Raw genomic sequence first — 14397 nt, 5'->3', positions numbered from 1 at the left:
TGTATTTCAGTTCTTATTAATGTTTACAAAGCACTTTACATATTTTATCTTGTTAGCACTCATAGCGGTACTATGAGGTAGATGCTATTATCAATGAGAGGTGTGGCTCAGTGGATAGGGCACTGTGCCTGGATTCAGGAAGACCTGAGTTCAAATCCAGCCTCAGATACTTGCTAGCTGTGACCCTGGACAAAATGACTTAATCCTGTTTGCCTCAGTTTCCTCATCTGTAAAAATGGGCATAATAATGGTTCCTCTCCAGGTTGTTGGGAGGACTAAAGGAGATATTTGTAAAGCATTTGGCATAGCCTTGGGATCATCACCAGTATCATTATTGTTATCTTCATTTGGCTCAAGAGAAAATTGAGGCTAAGTGATTTGTCTATGGTCATAAAGGTGATATCAAGAGTTTAATTTGAACTCAGGTGTTCCTGACTTCAGATCCAGCAATCTATCCCTTCTGCCACCCTATATAAAAACATGGCTGAAGTTTTAATCTTAAATGTTCAAAGTTCTGCCAAGGCCTGATGATGGATTCCTGAGGGTTGGAGAACTTTTCTCACTTACCTACCACATTTATTTACCATTGGGGCAACCATGAGTGACCCAATGAAGCCTCCTAGAGGAAACATGGACACGGTGACAGACCACAGCAAGGTCACGGCTGTACTGCTCATGTATTCTGAATTCCTTTTATAGTAGGTTTCGTTGTAAAAGTTTTGCATGATCTGGGAACATTAAGGAAAAAAAAAAGAATTTGGCTGTACTGAGAGAAGAGAAAACTGACAGCAAGAAGGGTCCTGTGAACAATTTTCTAGAACCTGGAGAACAGTTCCATGAAGAGGGACTGGGCTTGTTCTGCTGGGACTTAGAAGAAAGAACAAAGAGCAATGGATAGGAAACGTGGAGAGAGGCCAATCTCAGCTTGATGTCAGGAAAACCTTCCTGCTGGGAGGAGCTGTCCAAATGTGGAATGGCTGACTAGAGACAGGGCTCTCCATCACTGGAGGTCTTCAAGCAGAGGCAGGATGACCACTTGTTGGGGATGGGACAGAGGAAATTGTCATTCCAGTGTGAGTTGGACTCAATGACCCTGAGATCTCTTCCAACTCTGGGGTTCTGGGTTGGGTCAGCAGGAGAAGTAATTGAAGCTATTAAGCACCCCACTCATCCTAGCCCTTTCCAATCCTCAGACACAAACACCAGCTAGACTGAGTAGAGGGAAAGAATGTTTGGACAGTTTCCTTCAAAGGATAGCTGAGGTTGTAAGCTGGCCTTGCCAGTGTGACTGAAGAAAAGGTCAGGCAGCTGTCACCAGGGCCATCAGTCAGTACAACTCTCTTGATTGAGCACCTACCGTATGTAGAGCCCTGGACCAGTCAGGATACCTGAGGAAAGGCTGCTCCCTCCTCATTTCTCAGCTTACCCACATTCTCTGTTATTAGATCACAGGCTGACAAAAGTGGATCTAGTCCAACCCAGACCTCAATGGGAATCCCCTCTGCAGCAAACCCAACAAGTGGTCCTCTGGCTTTCCTTTGAAAAACCTCCACTAACCCCAGAGGCAGCCCATCTCACTTTGGGATGGCTCCAACTGTCAGCAAGGTTTTCTTTTCCTGGGGCCCAAATCTGCCTCCCTCCACCTTCCACTCACTGCTCCTTGTTTTGGCTTCTGTGGCCAAGCTGAGCAAGTCAAATCTCTTTTCCACGTTGTGACCCTTCAAACACATGAGAGATTCTGGAAGAAGTCACATAGATTACAGGTTCTTTGAGGGCAGGGAACCCTCCCCCCTTTTATATTGTATCTCCCCTTAGTGGCAAGCATGAAACCTCATACATAGAAGGTCCTTAGGAAATGTTGTTGAAGGAATGAATGAATGAATGAATGACTCAATTCACTTCCTTTGCCAGCACAACTTACCTCTGAGGGAGAGTTGACGACAGCAACGTTGTACCCATACTGGAAAGATGATCCAAATGTGGCCACCAGTGTAACCAAACCCAGTATCAGCGTAAACCTCTGTGGGAGAGAGGACATCTTAGGTTCAGGGAGCAGATAATGGAAGTGAAAAGTCATTGTGCAACTGGGAGCTTTGATACTTTGCTGCCAATGGACCTAGTCTTGGAATCCCAGGACCCAGAGAACATGACAAGAGTCCTATTACTTCCTTCTAGTTTCCCATCTTCAATTAGGCACCTACTCTGTGCCAGCCACTGTGCCAAGTGCTGGCCTTAAGGTCAGTTAAATCTCTGCTTAAGACAATAACCTCAGATTTAAACCACAAGCACAAAGGCTCTTGAAGCTTAAAAAGGAATTGATTAACAATCCTGTCATCGGTTTTCAGTCAGATGACCTGGGTTCATATTCCACTTCTGATGTTTAAGTCACTTAGCCTCTCTGGGCCTCAGTTTCCTCATCTGTAAAATGAAGGGGATGTCTAAGGTACCTTCCAGCTCTCAGTCTAGGATTCTAAGGGATGCTTTCGGGTTCGAAACTCTCTTTCCTTACAACTACCCCATGAAGGAGGCATGGCAACTATTAATAGTGCTTCCCTTCTACCAATAAGGAAAATGGTCCTCAGAGGGAAGCCACTCTGAGGGCTCATACAGCTAGTAGGTGGAGGGGTCATCATTCAAACTCAGGTCTCAAGTCCTACTTCTTGGTCCTTTCTTCTATGTTGTCCCTCTAGAGCGAAAGCACAAAGCATCACACTGAGGAAGTTATGTGCTGTGTATTTCACGGAAGACCTCACCTGGGCATTTCTAAAGTAAACACCATCTGGGTTATGGCTGTCACTTGGCTGATGGAGAAACAGGATCCTCATTTATGGCAGTCTTCAACATCAGACAGAGGTATCATTAGTCTAAAGTAAGGCCCTGGGGCCCATCAATAAACCCATCTCATGTGTCTTTAATTTGAAGAGGGAATGTTACTATTACTCCCTGTTGTATATCTCCTTGTCTGGCTCTGAAGAGCCCTACTCACCTATCTTCAAAGATAAGCTTAGCATCTCAGTGAGGCAGGTATGGTGCTTGGCTTTCAGGCAGAAAGCCCTGGGTTCAAATTCTGCGCCAACAGTTTCTAGCTGAGTGACCTCAGAGAACACAATTGGCTTCAGTTTCCCCATCAGCAAAAGGGGAATAATAAGATACCTACTTTACAAAGTTGTTCTAAGTGTCAAATGAGATAATACATGGTAAGTGCTTGTAAAAATTCAAAGTGCAAGATTTTTTTCAGTTTTTATTATTGTTAAGGATAATGTCTATTTCTGATAGATCCAGCATGGTACAGTGAATAGAGAATTGGCTCCAATCCTGGTCATTAGCTCTATAATTCTGGGCAAGTCCCAAGACAGTGGCAGAGAAAGTGTTGACTTGCAGGAGTGGAGAGAGATTCCTTTAATCAATGAAATCACAACTATGCGTTCTTTATGGCTGTCTCTGGTAGAATGGAAGAGTCTGAAGGACAAGGATTATTTACTATTATTATTATTTATTTATTTTTTTTTGGTGAGGCAATTGGAGTTAAGTGACTTGCCCAGGGTCACTGCTTATGTGTCTGAGGCCGGATTTGAACTCAGGTCCTCCTGACTTCAGGGTTGGTGCTCTACCACTGTGCCACCTAGCTGCCCCCATTACTATTATTATTATTATTGTATGTTATTATTTCACTTCTGTATATTCCTGGTCAAGAACAGTGCCTGACATGAACATAGCAGGTGCTTGTTAATGAATGAATGATCTCACCAGATCTGAGAATCAACAAGCATTTATGAAGCTCCTACTATGTGCTAGGGCTTTGTGCTAGGTGTGGGGGATACAAAGACAGGAAAGGAACAGTACCTGCCTTCCAGGAGCTTACATTCAATGACAAGAGACAATATGCCCACATAAGTACATTCAGACACTTGGTATCTGGGTGACCCTGGGCTAGCCTCTTAACTTTTCTCTGCCTCAGTTTTCCTCATGTGTAAAACTGGGATAATAATAGCATCTACCTCCCAGTGTGGCTGTGAGGATCAAATGAGGTAGTATTTGTAAAGTGCTTTGGAAACTTTAAAGTGTTATATAAATATTAGCTAATATTATAACAGAATATGGACAAAATAAAAAGGAATTTAGGGAGGGAGAAAAAAAGCTTCATATAGATTAGAGAGGGAGCAGCAGTTGTGATAAAAATCTCCAGGGGCGCACGCGCATGTGTGTGTTTGTGTGCTCTCGCAGGAGCAGAAAACAAAATACAATCTTTCTCTGTCCTAGGTGGGCAGGCACCCTCTCCCCACCCCATGACCCCCTCAAAGTTCTAGAAGGAAGGTGAAGGCACAAAGGGAACGGAGAAAGGCCAAGTACAAATGCAAATTAACCCTGCTCTTGACCCTGAAGGACCCTGTGGAGCAGGATGGGGATGGGGGTGGGGATTCTACTAATGAGAGGAAGCATATTCCAGCTGGCCAAGCCAGCTTTCAGCAATATGAATGATCAAATTAACAACAAATGCTGAAGACATCAGGAGGACTCTGCTGGTGAAAAGCTGTTCTCAGAAGAGAGAAATTGGATCCAATCCAATAATGAAAACTACTAGGATAGACACAGTGCCCTGAGATTTTTCACACATTGGTTCATTTCATCCTGAGAAATGGGTACTACTGTTATCGCCAATTAACAGTCAAGAAAACTGAGGTTCAGACAGATTGAGTGACTTATGCAGGGTCACACAGAGCTAGTAAGTGCCTGAAGAAGGATTTAAATTCAGGTCTTCCAGACTCCAAGTTCAGGATGTCTTATACTGCCCCTCCTAGCTGTCTACAATAAGAAAATTAAAATAAATTTTCAGGCCAAATCTATGATTTAATTGATAGAGGGAGCTTACTCTAGCAGTGGGGATGGGTCAGTCGATAAGCATTTATTAAGAGCCTACTATACGCCAGGCAACGTACTAGGTGCTGAGGATGAAAAAAGAAAGGCATAGAACAGTCCCTGCTCCTGAGGAGCTCCCACTCTAACAAGGGAAACATTCAAAAGCAGTCGTAAGGAAGGGCAAACTGGAAATAAACAGAGGGGAGGAACTAGAATTAAGGTTTCCTGTGGGGCGGTGGTGCTTTAGCTGGGCCTTAAAGGAAGCCAGGGAAGGAGGAAGGCAGAGATGAGGAGAGAGAGCATTCCAGTATAGGAAACAGTTAGAGAAAATCGAGTTTTGTTTTGTTTTCTAATAACAGCAAGGAAGCCAGTCTCACTGGAGGGGCAGGGGACATGTAAGATGTAAAAAAAAAAAAATTTTGAAAAGGTTGGGAGGGGGGCCATTTATGGAGGGCTTTAAATACCAAACATCAGATTTTATATTTGCTCCTCTAGGTAATAGGGATTCATTAGAATGTACTGAGTAGAGGGGTGAGCAATCACTTTTACTTTAATAGCTTGACTAGAGGATAGACTGGAGTAGGGAGAGACTTGAGGCAGGCAGATTCACTAGCTGGCAATTCTAATAACCTAGGCACGAGGTGATGAGTGTCTGCACTGGAGGGATGGCAGTGTCAGAGGAGAGAAGGGGGCTTATTTGAGGGGCAGTACTTAGGTGAAACTGATAGGGTGACAGATTGGATATGGGGGTGGAAAGGGAGAGAGAGACAGACAGACAGACTCCAGGATGATTCTTAGGTTGTGAGTCTGAGGGACTGGGAGGATGGCGTTGCCCTCTACAGTAATAGGGAAGGTGTGTGTGTTGGGGTGAGGCAGTGGGAGGTTTAAGGGGAAAGATAATGAGTTCAGTTTTGGATATGTTGAGTTTAAAATGGAACATTCAATTCTAGAAGTCTAAGAGGCAGTTGGAGAGGCAAGGCTGGAGGGCAGCATTTTATGGTTTTGATTTTCCTAGAGAACCCAGAGGTGAAGAGCCATGATGAAGAGAGTGGGAGTGCAGAGAAAGCCCCATCCGGGCCTAGGACTGTGTGTGAACAGGAAGGTGACTCTAACAGGATGGCCACTGACTACCGGCTACCTGACGGGCTTAAGTGGAAACTATAGCACCTGAGATGGAGAGGAGAGTGGAGGAAGGAAAGGAGAAGATCAGATGATTTCACAAGCCAGGAGGCTGGAGGGATACCCTCAGCCCAGCTAACAGCACCTTCCTTTATTCTCCCCGTGTGCCCTTCACAAGGGAGAAGCCATTGTACCATTGGCCAGTTGTCCTTTACACAAAGTTCTGTCTCTCTCTGTCTCTGTCTCTCTCTCTCTTCCCCCCATTCCAGAGAAAAGTCCATTTTCCCTTCATTAGATGTAGCTTCAAGCAGACAGCTTTGGCCAAGTTCTTCTGATTTCTTTCAGTGTGCTATTTAAGCCATTGTTATAAAAAGTGACGGCAATCAACTTGAGCTTTCTTGATTATTTAAGGTGTAGGAGAGTGAGAGAGAAGCCAGAACTCTTAGAGAGAAAGACTCCCCCCAAACCCTACCTCAGCAAAGCTGAGAAAAGCTCTGATCAGAGCCGTAGTGCTATTTCATAGTAATTGAGAGCAACCCCTCCATTTCACAGTTGAGTACACTGAGACCCAGAAGTTCAGCAACATGCTCAGGGTCACTCAGGCATCAAGTGTCAGAGACTGTTTATCATCTCTTGGAGCAAGAAGCCTCCCGGCCTCTCTCATGCTGTCTCCCAGTGGCTAGGCTCTAGCCTTAGCCACTCTCCCACCCTTGATCCGTGCATCCAATAAGCAAGCAAGTCCAAGTGGATAGTTATCGAGTTTTATAGCAGTTTAAATAGCACAGAAATGGAAGGTGAGCAACCAGGGAATGATTTGCCCAAAGCTAATTGTTTAGAACTGGGTCCAGAGGGGATAAAAATGGGCTTTTCTGTCTTCCACACTATCTCTTCTGAATCAGGAGTGGAAAAGCGGGAATTCTGACCTCCATGGGGGCCATTTGATGGGAGCAGCTAGTGACCATTCATGTTCCCTCCCCGCCTCCCCCCCCAACCCCCGGTTATGGGTATCTACCAAGGCTCTGTCCTGGATCCTCTTCTCTGCATTCTCTCTCTTGGTGATCTCAAAGGCTCCCATGGGTCCATCATGATCACCTTGCAGATGACTTTCAAATCTACACAGCTCTCATCTTTCTCTAAGCTCTAGACATACAATGGTCTATTGGCCAACTCCACCTGAAGGTGCTATAGGCATCACAAATTCAACAGATCCAACATAGGGCTTTACCCCTAGGTTTGCACCCTAGGAGTCAGCCCAAATTCCCTACTGTCATTCACCACCATGTCCGCTTACCTGCTAAGTCTTGTCAATTCCACGTCCACATCTATCCCCTTCTCTCTATTTACACTACATCTATATTAATTCAGGTCTCATCACTTCTTGCCTAGAAGTTGTCCCTCAGTTGGTCTCTCAACATCCAGTTTCTCTTCTGCCAACTCATTTTTCACTGAGCTGCCAAATAGATATTCCTAAAGTACAGAGGTGGGCATGTCCCTCCCTTGCTCAAGAAACTTCATGTTCCCTCTTGCCTTAGGAAGAAATATAAACTCCTCAGTTTGGCACCTAAAGCCCTTTCTAATCTGGCTCTAACCTTTATTTCCAGGTTGAGTACACATTTCTTCCCCTCACATTTCCCCATCATACATGAAATCTCATCTCCCATCTTAGTTCCAGCATGTCCTGCCCTCCTCTCTTGGGGCTCTATGATGGGTAACTGGGAATCAAATAGGTTCTGCAATTTGCCTTGTTTTCTTTTTTTCTGGTCTCTTAAGAGCAGGGTGTAAAGTGGGAAGATGGGCTCACCCAAAGTTACCTCTCACAGGCATTACCATCCTCAGAGATTTATTCCTTAGGCGGATTTATTCCTCCAAGAATCCTATTGTAATGCAAATGATCTTGGCGAGGGGTAATGAGGTCTTAGCAATTATTAGCACTTTTATTGAGGAGTTTCAGGCTATGGGCTAGGTACTGGGAGTACAAAAGACAAAAGAGTGAAAAGTACCTATAGTATATACCCAACACTAGTTTGTGGAGGGAGGGCAGAAACAGCTGAGGGGCCCAAGAAATGCTTATTGTAGAAGGAGTCATTTGAGCTTTGTAGGAAAATAGAAAATTTAGAAATTTTAGTAGAAAGTAGAGATCCTCAGAGGCAGAGGTAAAGAATGGAGAGCATGCCAGGCATGGAGCACAGCCAATGCTGTTGAGGTCTAGAGATTTAGGGGAGCCGGGACCCCAAAATCATGACACGCATCCTGCCCAAGTGAATTTGACCTAAGCTTTCTTTCAGTCAAAGACAAAGTTTATTAAAGATCCGCCATATTGGTCATACTCTTAAGGAATCTGAACATTTGTGAGGTATTGGCTAGATGGTAAAAATCTAAGCCCTTGGCTAGGTTCTTTAGAAATCTGAGCCCCTTAATGGAGATAAGATGAATCTTATGTACCCAAGACTGTGGGAGGGGTCCAGGAATGGAGAATCTTGATGGGAGTGACTGGGAGGTGGAATGGAATTTAGATAGGATCAAGGGTGGGAAATGGCCATGAGCCATCAGCAGGTAATAGACAATGGAGGGCTAGGCTAGGTTAAGGGTTACAGAGAATTTGGAGATTGAGCTTAGGTAATAATGAAACGCCAGTTGATATTAAAGACTTCCTTGATCAAGTGGGAGAATTCAAGGAGAATCTCATAGACAAATGGGACCCAAATTCCTTTTTGCAGTGAGGGGCAAAGGCTGGAGCCGTACCCCATCAATGCAAAGGCTGGGAAATGGGAAACAGAATTGTGTGTATGAAAGACTTCAAGAAGACCAGTGTGGCTGGATGATGACATGAGTGGAGAGGAGTATATGTAATATAGGAAAGGAAAGATGACTGTAGGTTGTACAGTCTAAAATATCAAAAAGAGGAGTTTCTAGTTGATCTTAGAGCTAGAATTTATTGAGTAGGGGGTGACAGGGTTAGATCTGTATTTAGGGTTAGTGGCTTTATGGAGGATGGATTAGAATGGGGGGGAGACTTGAGGCAGGGAGACCAATCTGGGAAATAATACAGGGAAAATTTAGGGAAAGATTGGAGATGGGTCCTAAGCAGTCTGGGGTGGGGGGTAAAGTAGTTCTGGGCACTCTGGGATAAGGGAACATGCAGGGGGAGTCACAGCAGGTGGGACAGGGACACTGTCACCATCTAATTTGGCCTGGAGCTGGGTGTCCAAAGACCAGGGTTCCGATCCCAACTCTCCTCTGATTAGCTGTATAACTTTGGACAATTTTCTGCCCCTCTCTGGGCCTTGAAACGAGGGGGTTCAACTGAATGGCTTCTAAGGTCTCTTCCAACCTTAGCTTTCTTATCCCCTGCCCCTGTGATCCTGTGCCCAGGGGTGTGGCAATGCCAGCCCTGAGAGGACTTGGTACCCTGAGGGGAAGGAGGGGGCACCCACCTTTGCTTCATCTAATGATTTCCTAGATTCTTTGAATGAGTAGACAATTCCCAGGGCTTTGTTTATGTTTCTTCCCCATGGATTCCTGTCCTGCCTCCTCAAGAGCTCTGCCCCTTGAGCTGGACCAGGAAGGTCAGGGCTATAGGAGTAGTGTGGCAGCATTTACGATGAAACCGTGGGGACAGACTGAACCCCTTTATCAGGCAGCAAAGGGAAGCCTGACCTGGGGATTGATTGGACCTTAGGCTCAGCACCTGGCACGAGGCCAAGCATGTGGCCAAGCACGTGGCAGGCAATGCATCCATGTCTGCTGAACTGATCACAGCTTAAGAGCTCAAGGAACCTTAGACACCCAGTCCAGCTGCCTCATTTTACAGATAAGGACACTGGGGCTCAGCGTTAATAACAATAATAGCTGACATGTCTAGTATTTGCAAAATATTTTGATTCTATTATCTCATTTGGGCCACCTAGGGAGGAGGGTACGGCAGGTATTAAGATACCCTTTTTCAAAAATTAGAATGGAGAAATTGGAAGCTAGTGACAATTTGAGAAATCAAGGCACTGTAACACTAATCCAAAGGAATGAAAAAATAGAAAAGAATGTGAAATATCTCATTGGAAAACACTGACTTGGAAAATAGATCCAGTAGAGAGAACTTAAAGATTATTGAACTATCTGAAAGTCATGATCAAAAAAAGAGCCCAGACATGATCTTTCAAGAAATTATCAAGGAAAACTGCCCAGATATTTTAGAACCAGAGGGCAAAGTAGAAATTGAAAGAATCCACTGATCACCTCCTGAAAGAGATCCCCAAAGGAAAACTCCTAGGAATGTTGTAACCAAATTCCAGAATTCCCAGGTCAAGGAGAAGATATTGCAAGCAGCCAGAAAGAAACAATTCAAGTATTGTGTAAACACAATCAGGATAACACAAGATTTAGCAGCTTCTACATTAAGGGTCTGAAGGGCATGGAGTATGATATTCCTGAGGGCAAAGGAGATAGGACTACAACCTACCCAGCAAAACTGAGTATAATCCTTCAGGGGAAAAAATGGTCATTCAATGTAATAGGGGATTTTCAAGCATTCCTGAGGAAAAGACCAGAGCTGAATAGAAAATTTGACTTTCAAATACAAGACTCAAGTGAAACATGGAAGAAGTAAACAGAAAAGAGAAATCATAAGAGACTTATTAAGGTTGAACTGTTTACATTCCTGCAGGGAAAAGATATTTGTAACTCATGAGTCCTTTGTCAGTATTAGGACAGTGGGAGGGAAAAAATTATATGTATGTATGTATGTATAGATAGATAGATAGACAGACAGAGGGCACAGGGTGAGTTGAAGATGAAGGAGTGATATCTGGAAAATAAAATTAAGGGGCAAGAGAGAATTATACTGGGAGAAGGAGAAAGGGAGAAGTAGAATGGGGTAAATTATCTCACATGAAACAGACAAGAAAAGGCTTTTACGGTGGAGTGGAAATGGGAGAAGGTAAGAGGGAATGAGTGAATCTTACTCTCATAGGATTTGGCTTAAGGAGGGAATAACATACACAATGGAGTATGGAAATCTATCTTACCATACAGGAAAATAAGGGGGGAAGGGGAAAATCAAAAGCAAACACTTCTGAGGAGGGACAGGGTCAAAAGAGAGAGTAGAATAAATGGGGCGTAGGATAGGATGAAAGGAAATATACTTAGTTTTTCACAACAGGACTACTGTGGAAGCGTTTTGCATGACTACACATCTATAACCTGTATTGAGATGCTTGCCTGTTCAATGAGGGTGGGTGGGGAGGGAGGAAGGGAGAAAATTTGTAACCCAAAGTTTTCAAAACACATGTTAAAAATAAAAAATAAAGAAACGCCATAAAAAAGATACCCTTTTTCCAGAGGAGAAAACTGAGGCTCAGAAAGGGAAAGCAACTTGCCCCAGACTTTCAGTCCAGTCCTGAGGGATGTCCCTTCCCTTCATTATTACATGTGTGTGTGGTGCATTTGAGCACGTGATTATGGGAAAGTAGAAAGAGCAAGGGGTTTGGAAGTGGCTTCTAATCCTTCCCCAGACACTTACTAGTTGTATGATAAGCTATTTAACCTCTCTGGGAATCAGTTTCTCCAACTGCCAAACAGCTTAATAAGAATAATAATTGAATTACCTACCTCCTAGGATTGCATTGGGAGAAAGTACTTTATAAATGTGTAGTATGATTATTATTACTATTATTACCTATATTTAAATTTATAAGTTATCTCTATAGTTAAATATATTATTACCACTATTATAACTAATTAAAATTGTAAGAGATCACTTAGCTGTCACAAGTTCTTTGCTCTCCAAAAGGGTTATTTAGCAGAGATAAGAAAAGCAATTGAAAGCTCTGAACACACACACAGTTTGCAAAGCTCTGATTAGTTTAAAAGTAAAACAATAAAAAAAACCCTACCAATATCTAAGTAACTACAATAAATATTTCTATTACTCAACACTTTATGGCTTCTCAAGGGTCTCATTTGGATAAGGAGCTACGGACAAATATTGATTTTCACATGAGAGGCAATGCAGTGGGATAGAGTGCTAGCCTTCAAGTCAGGAAGACCCAAGTTTGAAGCCTGCCTCAGACACTGGGTAAGTCATTCAACCTAACTGAGCCTCAGTTTCTTTATCTGTGAAATGGGGATAATGACACTCATAGTGCCTGCCTGGAAAGCTTACTGTGAGGGTAGAACTGACTATATGGAAAACCTCTAAGTGTCAGATATTATTATTAGTTTTAGTTCTATTATTTTGAGCCCTTTTCCTGCACGATGCTTCCAGCTTCCTCTCTCCCTTTCTCCCCCCAGTCCCTTTTTCTAACCTATTCTGCCTGGCCCTTAATAAAGCCAGGCTGGGGATAGAATTCAATTCCTTTCAGTTCAATTATATAAAGTATAAAGTGGCTACTCTGCACCAGGTGCAGTGCTAGGCTCTGGAAATACAAAGCTAAAACCCCCATTCGCCCTGCCCTCAAGGAGCTTACATTCTTCCATCTGTAAAGGGTCCAGGCAGCCAAAGATACGTCATGTGGGCAGAGGCGGGGGAGGGGTGTCTCTTCTGAGTTTCCTTCTACAGCCCTGAGCTCCAGCAGCTCCTATCAATGACTCCATCCATGGTATCCTTCTCTTTCCCCTGGAGACATTCTTCCCATTTACTTTGGCCTCCTCTCCTCAGTTCCTGCTCAGGTTTGTTAATGGCCTTAGGTATTGTACCTGTCTTCAGCTCCTGCCCAGCCTGGAAGACTTACCCCTTGGGTCTTGTCTTGCCCAGAATCTTCCATTGTTCCTGCAGGAGAGTGGAAGGCACACTTCTGGCTCTCTTTTAAGCAGAGTAACCAGTGTAGTGGATGGAAAGGGAAGACATGTGGACTGCACTTTGGCCATGCTAGGGAACAGCCAATGGTATGTTTATAGCCTAGCCCTGGCCTGCATAACCCTCTGTAGGCTGCCTTCCTCTCACTCATTCTTGAAATTAATAGCCAGGCTAAGGTTTAAAGGGACCACTACCCTTTCTCTCACATGCTCAGCTCTCCCCTCTCCCAGGAGAGATAGGCAGGGTGCTGCATTTCTATCCCAGAGACAGGGCAATTCTAAGGGTTACTTTTGTGAGGCACCATCTGGAACATCGAAGCTGTCACCGGACCCTAAGGTACACCAGATGATATGGGGGCAACGGACTGACTCAGCAGAGGCTTTCAGTGAGTGTCTAAAGGGGCTGGAAGACCTACTCCCATTCTCTCACCTGGGGCTTCTGCCACAGTGAAAATTAGTACATTGGATAAAAGATAACTAGGGTTCTCCAAACTGGCTATAAGCAAGGTAGACAGGTGAAATTTTGTCTAAGACATTCAAATTTAGAGGAAAGAGATGAAAAATATAGCACTAATAACAGCAAAATCTTCACATGCGCACTCATGTAGCAGAAACCAAGACTGTTCATCAAAAGATAGGAAATGAGAGTTTGCAAAAGATTTCCCAAATGATTAATGAGACACTAATTAAAGCAAGACTGGGTTTTCACCTCCCAACTATCAGGCTAGCAAATCTGACAAAGGCTGGTGGGGACTATGAAAAGACAGGCACACAGATGCACTCTTGGAGATATGAAGTGGTCCAACTACTCTGGAAAGCAATTTTAAAGTATACTATTTTTTAAAAAATCACTAATTAGGCTGACCCAGCAGTACCATCTCTAGGTATATACTCCCAAGGAGCTTAAAGACATAGGAAAAGATCCCAGAGATACAAAGATATTTATAGCAGCAATTTTTAATATTGTTGTTCAGTTGTTTTTCTGTTGTATCCAATTCTTTGTGACCCCATTTGGTGTTTCCTTGGCAAAAATATTAAAGTGGTTTGCCATTTTCCTTCTCCAGTTCATTTTACAGATGAGGAAATGGAGGCAAAACAGGGTTAAGTGACTTATCCAGGATCACTCAGTTACTAAGTTTCTGAGGCCGTATTTGAACTCAAAAAGATGAGTTTTCCTGACTCCAGGCCCAGCAGTCTATCACTGAGCCACCTAACTGCCCTGCACATAGTAGGTGCTTAATAAATGTCTAATAGAGTCAATACATCAACATGCTCCCATTGCTTAAGATTTTTTTAAAAAATTTTCTTAATTTTTTTTGGAGGCAATTGGGGTTAAGGGATTTGCCCAGCTAGAAAGTATCTGAGGCCAGATTTGAACTCAGGTCCTCTTAACTCCAGTGCAGGCTCTCTATCCACTGTGCCTATCCCATTGATTTTTTGAACTCCAACTTTAGCTGCCCTAACTTTTACTGTAGCAAAAACATTAGTTGGTAGATGACTGAATGGTCACATAGGAATGTCATGGAATATTAGTATGTAACAGGAAATGACAAATATGAAGTATGAAGTATTCAGAGAAAGTAAGATGACAGAATCAGGGCAATAATTCACATGATAACTATAATAATGTTT

The 14397-nt window shown here is 43.5% G+C and overlaps 1 protein-coding gene across 2 annotated transcripts in view; it reads right to left on the bottom strand.

The window, feature by feature from the left end:
- SLC2A5 (solute carrier family 2 member 5) overlaps positions 1-14397 on the bottom strand; it is a 57009-nt gene that overhangs the window by 14757 nt on the left and 27855 nt on the right. For both annotated transcript variants that reach the window (XM_027843971.1, XM_027843972.1), the window contains exons 2-3: positions 1922-2020; positions 568-728 (exon numbers count right to left, since the gene is read on the bottom strand). In XM_027843971.1, the coding sequence (XP_027699772.1) occupies positions 568-728; positions 1922-2020 (260 nt within the window). The remainder of the gene's footprint in view (positions 1-567; positions 729-1921; positions 2021-14397) is intronic.

Source organism: Vombatus ursinus, unplaced genomic scaffold, assembly GCF_900497805.2.
Source record: "Vombatus ursinus unplaced genomic scaffold, bare-nosed wombat genome assembly UNPS02014932.1, whole genome shotgun sequence".
Taxonomy (NCBI): Eukaryota; Metazoa; Chordata; class Mammalia; order Diprotodontia; family Vombatidae; genus Vombatus; species Vombatus ursinus.
The sequence above is the reverse complement of the archived record's forward strand: the minus strand, read 5'-3'. Positions and strand labels throughout refer to the sequence as shown.